This window comes from Octopus bimaculoides, chromosome 6 (genome assembly GCF_046866305.1).
Source record: "Octopus bimaculoides isolate indiv1 chromosome 6, ASM4686630v1, whole genome shotgun sequence".
NCBI lineage: Eukaryota > Metazoa > Mollusca > Cephalopoda > Octopoda > Octopodidae > Octopus > Octopus bimaculoides.
The window spans coordinates 32,864,075-32,878,612 of NC_142933.1; the positions used below are offsets into that span (position 1 = coordinate 32,864,075).

At 34.0% G+C, this 14,538-nt stretch overlaps 1 protein-coding gene across 4 annotated transcripts in view; it reads right to left on the reverse strand.

Annotated features, from left to right (window-relative positions):
* LOC128248076 (uncharacterized) overlaps positions 1 to 14,538 on the reverse strand; it is an 82,149-nt gene that overhangs the window by 38,167 nt on the left and 29,444 nt on the right. For all 4 annotated transcript variants that reach the window (XM_089353274.1, XM_089353278.1, XM_089353273.1 and 1 more), the window contains exons 12-17: positions 13,759 to 13,815; positions 11,737 to 11,793; positions 9,338 to 9,394; positions 7,573 to 7,646; positions 5,179 to 5,240; positions 777 to 928 (exon numbers count right to left, since the gene is read on the reverse strand). In XM_089353274.1, coding sequence (XP_089209400.1) covers positions 777 to 928; positions 5,179 to 5,240; positions 7,573 to 7,646; positions 9,338 to 9,394; positions 11,737 to 11,793; positions 13,759 to 13,815 — 459 coding nt within the window. The remainder of the gene's footprint in view (positions 1 to 776; positions 929 to 5,178; positions 5,241 to 7,572; positions 7,647 to 9,337; positions 9,395 to 11,736; positions 11,794 to 13,758; positions 13,816 to 14,538) is intronic.

Genomic DNA, 14,538 nt, shown 5'->3' on the forward strand with positions numbered 1-14,538 from the left:
TATACTGTTTTCTTCCTTCATCCTTCTTTAATTCCCTTTTTTCTCCCCTCCCTCCTTCACCCTTTTCTATCTGCCTCTCTCTCCCCTCTTTCTCTTTTTCTCCCTTGTTGCTCACGCCTAACCATCGTCCATCTTTCTTTTCCTCATCTGACCATCTTTTTTTTCCTGCACGAAGGTTTAAAAGAACGAACGTGTTTTTCTGTTTCTCTTCTATCTATTCTCTTTTCAAAAAAAAAAAAAAATCTTTCAGCGTTCACTATTTTCCTCTCGTTCTGATTCAACGACCATCCATGTTTGTTTTCGTCCAGTTTTCTTGTATGTCTCGTGAAATTAACGTGCAAGTGGCTGAGCACTCCACAGACACGTGTACCCTTAACGTAGTTCTCGGGGATATTCAGCGTGACACAGTGTGACAAGGCTGACCCTTTGAATTACAGGCACAACAGAAACAGGAAGGAAGAGTGAGAGAAAGTTGTGGTGAAAGAGTACAGCAGGGTTCGCCACCATCCCCTGCCGGAGCCTCGTGGAGCTTTTTAGGTGTTTTAGCTCAATAAACACTCACAACGCCCGGTCTGGGAATCGAAACGGCGATCCTATGACTGCGAGTCCGCTGCCGTAACCGCTGGGCCATTGCGCCTCCACAAACAGAAAAAATAAACAGGAATTAAAGTGCATGATATGTATACTCTGGTGACCTACCGTTCTGGTGAAGCATGAATATTTTTTCATAATATATGTCAAAATTAAATTACTAAAGTCTTGTAGAACATACTTACCATATATTATCTCTAGTGAGACTACTGTTACAGCATAAGTAATATTTCCAACCACCAATCCATTTTTTTCGATGAGTTCCAAAGTGCTGTTCAGAGTAACTAGTGACATATTTGAGGTTTTAACAGTGTGATCGACAATAACGGAGCCGTTTCTGAAACATAGATTTTCTCAAAGTTTTTGTTTCATAGAAATTTGTTATGAAGAGTATATTTAAAATCCACTGAATGTTAAGTTCATTAAATTGTTGTATTAGTGATGATGATTGTTTCAGAGATAAATGTGCGCTAAAGAAAGGCAATATCGTACACGCACGCACACACACGCACACGCACGCACGCACACTCACCCACAAACACACACACACACATACACACACACGCACACACACGCGCACACACACGCACACACACGCACACACACACACACATATATATATATATATATATATATATATATATTAATAATAATATTATGACAAGAAAATAATGAATGAGACCTCAATATTATGTAAATAGAGAAATTTCTCTATAAGTATATAATATAGGACAGAGTTTCAGATACCTGGGCTAAAAGCTACTGGATATCCTCATCAGGCATTAAGACAAAGGGTTCACAATACCTTTAAATAGTTCTTTTAACCTTTTATACCTTTCCTTGTCAATCACCACTCACTTTACGTGTTCCGGGTAACGTTCAGCTGGTAATTTAATCCTTATGGCACCTTTAAACTTCGTTATTTTCCGTTATGTGGCGGTACTTTTTAAATATGTTACTACATGCCACTTTTTCTTATTGGTATTTACTTGTTTATGCCCCAGACCTGAACCGTCCGGGCTAGGCATTTCCTCTGGTTCCTCCGTCTGTACATAACCACAATCGTCCATCATTATATCCTCCACTCTATGTTATGATACTAATACTGGTATATCTGTCCAGTTCCTCTGTACCTCCACCATTTTCTCATCTACTTCTATCTTTGCTTTTTGGGTCTCTATCGGAGAGCTCCCCCGCTCCTTTCGCTTTACAACAATAAACGTCTCCTCTTTATTTTCCTCTAGTTTCTACCCCTCCTCTTCGGCGGGATGATCTTGTTGTTCCTCTACTTCACTTTCTTGATGAGGGCACTTTGCTTTCATGTGTCCCTTTTGTTTACATAGAAAACATGTTGGAGGTCTTCCCTCTACCACCACTCTTAGCGTAATATCTTCCGGTAGAAGAATCTCTTCTAAATTCCATGTAGGTCTTTTAACCTAACTTCAATTGTGATTTCTAAGCCGTAGCCCCACCACTCAACTTCCTTCATTCTGGTTATCTTCAGAATCCTTGCATCTTCCTTCACAGCATTCCGTGCATTACTGCCGCCACCAGCCATGCCTCTTCGATCTCGGGGGGCACTCTGCCGACTCTCACTTTGGCAACACGTTTGCCACAGTACATCGGCAGCAGCACCCACTCTTGTGTTCTTATTGGTTCAGTGGAGTGGTTAATATCGTCCTCCTCGCTGGAGAACCTAACCTCCACTGTGCTGTATTTCCTCCCATGTATATAAAAAATGGTTATTCTTTTCACGTCAACTTAACATTCCTCAATTGCCTCTATTGGGGCAATCTCTATTCTTTTGGTAGTAGATAGTGTCCTGTACACTACCGTCTTCTTTGCTACCTTCTTCGTCACTTCTTCTGGTGAGGTCAGCTTTAAGCTGGCCCCTTCCTTTTGTAACAATTTGTACCCTTTTTTTCAGTCCTTTGTGTCTATTTTTATCTCGCGAACTGTTGGTCGTAATACCTTTTGTGGTTGCGGATGCATAACTTCCGGATGCATAACTTGCGACACGTTCCATTTCTCCCCCTTTTCTCACTTCACCCATAATGGGGAAGGGATTTTTCAAAAACAGGCACACACAACGACAGAAATTCAACAATTTAACAATTCAATAACTTAAAAATTTCACGGATCCTGGTTCATGTTTTAAAGAAATCAACACCAACCCCCAAAAATTGCGAGGCGACTCTCATCAAGATGGATTGCTTCTGACTAGTGTTTGAAGTTTGTCCTGTTTTTATCGGAAGTTCATAGCTCAAATTTGTTTATGTTTTGAATAGGATTTGATTAGTAGAGAATAGTCTCCTGTCTGGTCTAAGTAGTATTTGTAGGCTCCCTGCTACGTCCTTGTTAGTAACAAGCGACAATGTTTGGTGTCGTGAAATATACTGTCACATGACACTAACGCACGGACGTAGCAGGAAACATACAAAATGTTATAAACTTAATCATGTGTGTTTTTCTCTACACACGCTTGACAGAAAACATTCAGAGCATTGATTGTTTGGACTTGTTCAGTGAACTTACGTAGCCAAAAATTGTCACTTGATACTGACACACGGACGTAGAGTGGTGGCCTACAAAAATGTCTAAGACCAGTCATGTGACTACCCTCTACCAATCAACTCCTATTCAAAACATACTAATTTGAGCCATGAACACCTTAGGGCAAACAGCAGGCACTAGCCAGACGCAAGGCGGCTACAACATAAGCTATGTCTGTCTGTTTGAACTTTTTCAACATGAGTGTAAACTATGAAACTGGTTAAAGCTTCAAATATATTAATAGAAAAAAGTTCTCTCAGTGCATTTTCCTTGTGTGGTAAGTAGCTTGCTTATCAACCACAAGGTTCCGGATTCAGTCCTACTGCGTGGCATCTTAGGCAAGTGTCTTCTACTATAGCATCGGGCCGAACAAAGCCTTGTGAGTGGATTTGGTAGACGGAAACTAAAAGAAGCCTGTCGTGTGTGGATATATATATATATATATATATATATATATATATATATATATATATATATATATATATATATATATATATATATACATACATACATACATACATATATATATACATATATATATATATATATATATATATATATATATATACATCCGCATATATATATACATACACATATATACATACACATATATGTATAGTTAATGTTATTATAAGTGAGTCTAGGGCGCGTCTGTATTTTTGTGTAAGAGAATAATTTAAAAGTCTATCGTAAGTGTATGTATCTGTCATGTATAAGTTCTTAGTCTTATCCGAGAAGATTAAGGACCTGTTAGACTTTCTTATTTTTTGTATATCTTCACACAGTTTGCTTTAAAAGAGGGAAAAGGACTTAGGGAATTTCAGCCTGGGTATTATGCCCAGCAGGTGAGTTTCGATGGCCTCGAGTTCCTTGATTCTTGGTGGGAACTTCTTAGACTTGATACTGTATGATTTGACCTCGGAAGTAGGCGTACTTTGATAATAAAAAAAGGAATTCCACATCATGTGCCTTATAAGGTCTATTATTTTCTCCACTAACATTTTCGTAAAAATCTCATTGGAAGGTGTTGGAATATTTTTTGTAGAATATCCAGTATCGAAACATTCCATATTTTCCTTGGGGCATCATTCGATAATATGTAGAAGCACAGAGATCGATGCAGGTATCAAACGCAGACAATGGAGTGGCCTTCGTAAGACAACCCCTGAACGGGTCGCGAATAGATAGTCAATAAAACATATATCAGAAAAGAAGCACACTCTAAAGAATAGAGCAGTAACTATTAAAACAACGTCAAATTCTGGTCATAGTGTTACCAAAGGTTTCGTATCCACAATGTCACAGCCTTGTGGACACCTAGTCAGGATCTATGTAAAGACAAATACAAAAGAATTACCCTTGTACCACGCGGACGTCAGGAAACGCTCAGATATCGAGATTTAATGACTAACGGATAAAAACGTTAATGAGGATAAAAAAAACCCTAACAGACCCGAAGTAGCCTAACTAGCAAACAGAGAGATACGATTTTCCAGTAGGTAGCGCTTGAAATGGACACATTTAGAGAAAACTTCTTTACACCTCTTCAACGCGCTAGGTCAAGTATAGTCCTTAAGACTGTTGTTGGTTCTCTGCGTGATGCAGATTTTGCAACGGCCACTCCCATTAATATATGGGCTTGGACGATGTATTAGTTTCCACTTGATATCAAATGTGTCCCTTGATCTTTGAGGTGTTCTGAATGATGACAGGTGGTTGCAGAAGCGACGTGTGAAAGATGTACTGGCCGATCCAATATATTTACAAACTTGGAATGTGACTATATTCGCACGCCTGGTATATCACTGGTAGGCTCCAGTACGCGCGCGCGCATCTGTATGTGTTTGCGGGTGCATGCATGTTATGCATGCATATATTGGATTATATATATTTTACAAATTTGTTACATGTACACATTTTACACGCACACGTTACACACGTATGCGTGTATGCTAGAGAAACGGAGAGAGAAATATTTCTTTATACGCTTGTGTCTGCTGTATGTGCATATAATACGTTCTAGCATATATTTACCTGATTTCATTTATGATAACGTCCAGCACATTGCCCATGTTTTTTCTATATTCTTCGAACAACTGAAAATATCAGAAAACCATATCAGTATTGCAGGCCATATTTTTAGGGTAACTATTCTTTTTCAAATAGACAATAACAATTTAAAGACCAAATGCGTATGATTAGGCTATATCAGTATTAAAGTCAATATCAAATAGTATATATCACTATTATATCTCATACCAATATGAAACACCATAAATACACTATATATATATATATATATATATATATATATATATATATATATATATATATATATATATATATATATATTTTTTTTTTTATCAACATTAACACATTTACACTATAATAAAGAAATTTGCATACTAATCAATGTACAATATGCCACTTTTAGAAAAAGGATGCTACTATTAACTTCTACACTGTCAAGATAAGTCTTGTAAATTCTAATCGCAATGTCTTATTACATCATATATTATGGAGGATATTAGCTGTTTTCGTGTACTTGGTATTATTTTAAATTTCTTTAAGGAGTTACTATAATTACATTAGCAAAGAATGAAAACGAAAATCAGGCATAACAAATCAGAAAATTATTCAAATCTTTAATCAAATCAAGAAATATAATTTGAAGACTTTCATAAAGTGCTCAGCATATAGTTTTTTCAAGTGTATTTAGTAATATATTCCGCTTCTAGAATATCATTCTCAATTCTGGTTCAATATTATTTGTTTAGTTAATTAGAGATTATACATTTTGGATGTTTCTTATCGCCACACAAAATGCGGCAAATACCTTATAAAGTATAAATCATGTGCATGCTACAGAAGAGATTGCTAGATTAAACTTTTGCATAAGTGTGTAGCTTTTAAATGCACTGGAATGACATACATCTATCTAATGTCAGAGATAAAGATACATATATAAGAATTATGTAAACTTACAAGAGAATGTGAAGGAAAACTTGTGTGAAATTGTATATAGCTAGGCGCAGACACAATGCCGTATGCAATCGCGCATAAATACTAATGTTGTTCTTTACATTTTGTTTTTTTTATATCTGTGTTTCATGGTGTATTATTCCCCCCCAAAAAACAAATTATATAAATGAAATATACATTATATGGATGTATATATGTATGTGTTCTATTATCCTGCATTTTATAAACATTTCTAGCCGATATAGGCCAACAATTCATATTTTGTTACATGAGCCATTGTAAGTCCCATCGTCAATGAAAATAAGAAGACAAACATTAAGTACATATGGATGCATATATAGGTGTATACAGTATATATATATATATATATATATATATATATATATATATATATATATATATATATATATATATATATATATATATATATGAAGAATGATAATAAATGGAGCAAAACGCATATAAACAAAAGTTCCTGTTGTTTATGTACGTTTTGCTCCATTTATTATTATTATTCACATCTACTCAAAATGCATCACTTTAACTTGGTATTTCTACATATAAAACGGGTGTGATACCCTGTTTTTTTGTGTGTGATTTTTGCTACCCATGGTAACTATTAACATATTTACATCGTAAAAGTTTTTTTAAACCGAGATAATATTAATATATACATAAATTTATATATATATATATATATATATATATATATATATATATATAGCTGTGAATGAATATGTATGCGTACGACACACACACATACGCACACACAAACACACACACACTCACACACAGAAACACACACACATACACACAAACACACGCATTAAGGAACGGACGTTGCGAAGAACGTACACAACTTCTAAACCTGATCACATAATCATCCTCGACTAACCAAAACGTATCCAAAACAGATACTAATTTCAGCCATGTTCTCTATATAAAACCAACACAATTTGTGAATTCCAGTCAGAAACAAGATAGTTGCAACATAACTCTGCATCTCACTATCTGAAATTTTGAGAATCAGAGAAATCTCTGAAACTGGTTAAGAGTTTAAAATTTTCTAAATAGAATATCTAAATGAATCCCAGTTCATTTTCAACTTCCACATTATGTTTTTACTTTTTATGTGTATATATATATATATATATATATATATATATATGGGAGGGGGTGTTTGCATGCATTATGTGCGTGTATTTTGATGTGCATGTATATGTATGTCCACATATCCGCTTATATGTATATAGATCCATAGATAAATACAAGTAAAAAAATTTTCCTTGTAGTCGTGTTGTATATAAAATTTGATATATTAATCTCTCTCTCTCTCTCTCTCTCTCTCTCTCTCTCTCTCTCTCTCTCTCTCTCTTTCTCTCTCTTTCTCTCTCTTTCTCTCTGTAACGATAAAAAGCAGTTGCGTATACATGAGAGTAAACTCACCATTTCTCTTAGTGTTTCAGATAGATTACTAGTGAAATGCATATCGATCCTAATGACAACATTGTAGGAGTAAACTGAAAAACAAAGCGAATAATGAATACAGCATGGTGTTAAGTACACTAGAGATGACGCAACAGATTCTGAAAACTTTTTCGTTGGATATCAGTTAAGCTACACATAAACATTTGATACACTTACCATTTGCAGTAGATTGGATTATAGTAGTTACAGTTATGCAAATGTTGTTGTCATTGTGATAAGTATATTAAGAGAAATTACATGATATAGAATAGATACATTCTTTCCAGATACTCACATCATTAAACAATGCAGTGTAATCATATATTTCTTGCACAAGATAATGTTCCTTTCTCACAATCATATTTTAGCTTCTGGACAGCTGGCATAAAGCTATCTCCTTCCCTATTATAATGGTCAGCCGTGGTGGCGTTTTGGCCTTGTGGATTATATTTACCGCAGATAGAAATAACAGTAAAAATATCTATATAACTGTTCGCATTTCATTACTAACTCCTTACTATATATATATATATATATATATATATATATATATATATATATATATATATATATATATATATATATATATATATATATAGTATATATATATATACATATATATATCTATAAACACACATACACCCCCCACACCCACCCACACACATATATATATATATATATATATATATATATATATATATATATATATATATATATATATATATATGTATATATATATTCACTCGGATTTTATCTGACCCATACAAATGTCCTTCTATGCGGAGCTCATTACATCAAATGAACGAGAGTTCCACCAGCGGGTGTACAATCATTGTGAATGTAAAATCAGCACCCTTCAAATGATTCTTCTTTCCTTTTTTTTTATCAACCACTGAAATCATTCATTTAACCCGTTCCAATTTTATAAAACGAGAATATCTCAACAGTCAATGTGATAGCATGTCAAAACAACATCAAATGTTCTGCTATGCGAACAATGCTTTTCCCTCTGCTTTCAACTTTTGGATTTTTATCTTCTTATGTCATATAATGACTTCCTTAGAGTCTTGACGGATTTTACCACTTTCAAAACGTGAGTATTAAATGTGAAGACTGTCCTTTGTTTTTCAATTTTGCCTAAATTAGTAAATGAACAGTAGTGTTGGAGTAATTGCCCAATTCTAACTCGTAATGTTTCGCAATATCGGCAATACAATATCAGGAGGATGGCATCATTAGTTCTTAATGAAATTATATTAGTGTGAGTTGCGTAACAATAATGAACATAAATGGTGAGACGATACACATCCTGATAATGTCACCTTTTTAGCCTCTACTGATAGCTCCTGTAATAGCTAAACTGGATGCAGTAGTATCAAGGACACAAAATATACGAATATGTTTTAAAGAGTTCGTCTAGGCCAATTCGTAATTATTGACCATGGCAAAGGAGACCTTGCTTATTTTCTGATTCTGTAATCTGGCAGCGAATATAAGCCTCGTTATAACCAGGCATATTACACAAACCTGAACAAGCCGTATCTACTTTATTAATATTTTCTCTTTAAAGATGTTTAGAACTGGTGATCTTATATTAGAACGTCAAATCGTCATGAATAGAATATAGACATGAAACTATTAATATATTTCAACGCAAAATATACATAAATAAATCAACGTGTTTTTAACAAATTTCAAGAATAGAAGACAATAAATAGTACAATATTTATAAAATATTATTTACCTTCTGTTGTTGTTGGCACTGTCGTTAGCACTGTGGTGTTCACCGTGGTTTTGTTGACTAGAATAAAAAGTAAGAACATAGGATATCCTTTCTTAATTAAAGAGCAAGCTGATAGATATTTGGATGTTCATTTTGAGTATGTAAACAAACGTAAAGAACGAATAAAAATGTTTGCAAGCCCAACAAAATATAGTCAAAACTCTCCAGGACTTGTGGTGATACTTTGAAAACATCTTAAGATCAAAGTATACAACAACATCCCAGAAAATAAAGTATCACAACTAAACGCAAAAGGATCACAGTAAGTAAAAACTGAAATACAAAAGAAAAGGAACCTCCAAATTGCAAAAGCTATCAAACATTACAAAATATATTACACTCTAAAATGCCTCATTAATATTTCTATCATATAACGTTTAGTCGCTTACCAAAATGTTTCCTAAGTGGCTGTCTCTGCTATACCCACGCACACGGAGATATTAATATCTTGGGAATATATATACATATACATATATATATATATGTATGTATGTATGTATGTATGTATGTATGTATCTATGTATGTATGTATGTATGCATCTACACACACACACACACACACACACACACACACACACACACACACACACACATATATATATATATATATATATATATATATATATATATATATATATATATATATATATATATATATTGAGGTGAATTGTCTATCCATTCGATGAATTTGAAGAGACTTAAATATCGGAAATCGGAGCTAGCAAGAAATTCTATTTTGAATGGACCATTCCACCGAAGGGCAAGCATAGCCTCATATCGGAAATCCGACATTTTGAGGTGAAAAAAAAAAGAAAATAACTCTATGATTATCGACGTAGCATGTGCTAGTGATTCCGGTGAGAAAGAAGAAAAATTAATCATGACGATTTGACGTGGTTAATATGCAGGGTGAGAGAAATGAATAGAGTGGACGTGATACCAGTAGTAATTGGCGTGCTCCGTGTTTGACGTCATTAGTATTGTATGTGATGTGGTTTATGTGTCAACATGCTAGATATAATTCCGAACATACTGTTTACCATAAAGACTGTGATCTAGCAATCAGCAGTCATACAGGTGCAATTTACTCATCAGGTACAATGTTCCATTTGAATTTCTAGTATTCTACGCAGTCTAAATCATTTCAAATATACTTTGTAACTGAGATGCATTCGTAATTCTAGTTCGCGTATAAACGATCTGGTCTCTGATTATTAGTGTCATAATCTAAATCCATTATTGAACATTGTGTTATTGTGGCGAATTTGGGCTTTTTAACCAGAATTCGAAATCAATATACAAGTGTGTTCAAATGCCAGACGATATCGCATTTAGCTGTGTTGCCATGTCTAACACTTTAACCTGTTGGCCCAATGCTGTTGTATTCTGTAATATTTTAAGTCTTGTGCCCTTGTTATGAATTTGAAGAGACTTAAATATTGGAAATCTGATCGAGCAAGGAATTCAATATGAATGGACCATTCCAGCCAAGGGCTAGCATAGCCACATATCGGAAATCCGACATTTGTGAGGTGAAAAAGAAAGAAAATATCTTTATGATAATCGACGTAGCATGTCCTAGTAATTCCGGTGAGGAAGAAGAAAAATTAATCGTGACGATTTGACGTGTTTACTATGCAGGTTCGGAGCAATGAACAGAGTGGACGAGATACAAGTAGTAATTGGCGTGTTCCGTGTGTAACGTCATTAGTATTGTATGTAATGTGGTTTATGTGTCATCATGCTAGACATAATTCCGAACATACTGTTTTCCATAGAGACTGTGATCTAGCAATCAGCAGTCATACAGGTGCAATTTACTCATCAGGTACAATGTTCCATTTGAATTTCTAGTATCCTACGCAGTGTATATCACTTGAACTCTGCTTTGTAACTGAGATGCATTCGCATTTCCAGTTCGTAAATAACCGATCTCTTCATTTACTCTAACAGTGCCATAATTTAAATCTATTATTGAACATTGCGTTATTGAGGGGAGCTTCGACTTTTGTCCAGAACTCGAAATCCTGATACAAGTGTGCCCATATGCCAGACTATACAGAATTTAGCTGTGTTGTCATATTTAGAATCTTTACCGGTTAGCCCGAATGGTGTTGTATTTTGTAATAATTTAAGTCCTCTTATTGGTTTAACTCGTTGTTTAACTGAACTTTCTACGAAGTACACATCTCTTATGCCCTTGTGGTAACAGAAAATTTTAATTTTAAAGCTACCTAACGCTATTTAGTGCTTGCAACCAACCTTATTATTATTTTTCTTATTATCAAATATTTAGATTTTTAATAAATTTCAAGTATACAAGACAATGAATAGTAAAATATTTATAGAATATTATTTACCTTCTGTTGCCGTTGACATTGTGTTTGCCACTGAGGAGTTTCCTGCAGTTATTTCATCTAGATAAAAAGGTAAGATAATATAATATACTTTCATAATGGAATAGGAAACTGATAGATATTTGGATGTTCATTTTGAGTATGTTAACAACCGTACAGAACCATTAAGGGAGTTTGCAACCAAATGCTCCCTTTAAAAAAATATAGTCCAAAACTCTCCAGGACTTCTACTACTCTTGAAATCATGGAAACATGTAAAAGATCATATTAAAGAAAAACATACCACAAAATAAAGTTTCACAGCTAAACGCAAAAGATCATAGTAATTAAAAACTGAAATATAAAAGAAAATGAATGTCCTAATTGGGAAAACTATGAAACATTCCAACTTATATTACACTCTAAAATTTGTATCCTATATTACATGTATATTTATTACCATTTCTTTCGGGACAGGAAACCACTAAACGTTGTGGTTCGTGACCAATCGCTCAAGTGTTGTGGGTGGCTAAAGGATTCTATCTTTAGATATGAATGAGGTACTTATGTGTACACATAACTCTTGCTTCTGTTTTCATTTTCCATGGGTGCCTGAACATGTTACATTTATAAGTTATCGTATTCTCTACTGAAGAGGGGACAATCAATGGGATTAATCCCTAAATTTATTCAATATAGAGGTAAACATTTTTTTAAATTCTGTTAACTCTCCGTCAACAATCTCAGCAAAGTCTGTATTTATAGCGAATAAATATTGTAATGTTGTGATTGACGATTGAAAGTCTATTCTCAGCATATTGGCATAGAATGATTTTTTTTTCTTTCGCCCTTCTATATAATTTACAATTTTAAATGAATTTGAATATGGTGGCCACTGTGTTGGAATTTTGGGGGGATAGAAAATTAAGCCTACTTTAGAAGTATACTGTCAGCTCGATGAAATTTGAAGAGATTTAAATATTGGAAATATGAACTAGTAAGCAATTCAATATATATGGAGGATTCCATCCAAGGATAAACGTAGCCACTCATCGGAAATCCGACATTGATGAGCTGAAAACAGAAATTGATTTTATGATAATCGGCGTAGCATGTTCATGTGATTCCGGGATCAAATACAAAGAAGAAAATAAACTGAACATCTATTAAAAATTTGAAGAGGTTTAATATGCAGGTTGAGAGCAATGAAGAAAGTGGACGTGATACCAGTAGTAATTGGCACGCTCCGAATCGTGACGTCATTGCCATTGTATATAACGTAGTTTATATGTCAAGTTGCTAGGCATAATTACGAACATAATATTTACCGTATAGAATGAGATCTAGCACTTAGAAGTCATAATGTTGCCATTAGCTATCAGTTATAATGTTCCATTTGAACTTCTAGTATTCTACGTAGTGTATATCACTTCAAATCTGCTTTGTAACTGAGATGCATTCGTAATTCTATTTCTTAGATAACCGAGCTTTTCACTTATTCTAACAGTGTCATAATTTAAATCCATTATTGAACGTTGTATTATTGAGGGCAGCTTAGGCTTTTGTCCAAAACTCGAATTCCTGATACAAGTGTGTACAAATGCCAGGCTGTGCAGCATTTAGCTGTGTTGTCATGTTTAAAATATTTACCGTTTAGCCCGACTGGTGTTGTATTCTGTAGTAGTTTAAGTCCTCTTGTTGGTTTAACTCGGTGTTTAACTGCAATTTCTAAGAAGTACACATCTCTTATACCCTTATGATAACAGAAAATTTTAATTTTAAAGCTACCTAACGCTATTTAGTGCTTGCTACAGGTATATCTCAGAAATGTGAACTAACTATATTTTTTAAAAATTATATCTTCTGTTTAAGGACGTGTAAAACTCTTGATCTTGCATTAGAACGTCAAATCGTCAAAACGACAATATATACATAAATCTATTCATATGTTTTAGTGCAAAATATGCAAATCAAATCAACGTGTTTTTAATGAATTTCAAGTATACAAGACAATGAATAGTAAAATATTTATAGAATATTATTTACCTTCTGTTGCCGTTGACATTGTCTTTGGCACTGGGGAGCTTCCTGCGGTTATTTCATCTAGATAAACAGGTAAGATCATATAATATACTTATATAATGGAAGAGGAAGCTGATAAATATTTGGATGTTCATTTTGAGTATGTTAACAACCGTACAGAAACAATAAAGGAGTTTGCGACCAATTGCTTCTATTACAAAAATATAGTCCACAACTCTCCAGGAGTTCTACTACACTTGAAATCATAGAAACATGTTAAAGATCATATTAAAGAAAAACATTCCACAAAATAAATTTTCACAACTAAACACAAAAGATCATAGTAACTAAATACTGAAAAATGAAACAAAATGAACCTCCTTATTGGGAAAAACTATCAAACATTCCAACATATATTACACTCTAAAATTTGTATCCTATGTTACATGTATATTTATTACCATGTATTTCGGGACTGGAAATGTTGTGGTTCGTGACCAAATCGCCCAAGTGCTGAGGGTTGCTAAAGGATTATATATTTAGATATGAATGAGGTACTTATGTGTACACATAACTCTTGCTTCTGTTTTTATTTTCCATAGGTGCGTGTACATGTTTCATTTATAGGTTATCGTATTCCCTACTTAAGAAGGGACAATCAATGGGATTAATCCCTAAATTTACTCAATGTAGAGGTAAAGAATTTTTTTTTAATTCTGTTAACTCCCCGTCAACGATCTCAGCAAAGTCTGTATTTATAGCGAATAAATATTGTAATGTTGTGATTGACGATTTAAAGTCTAT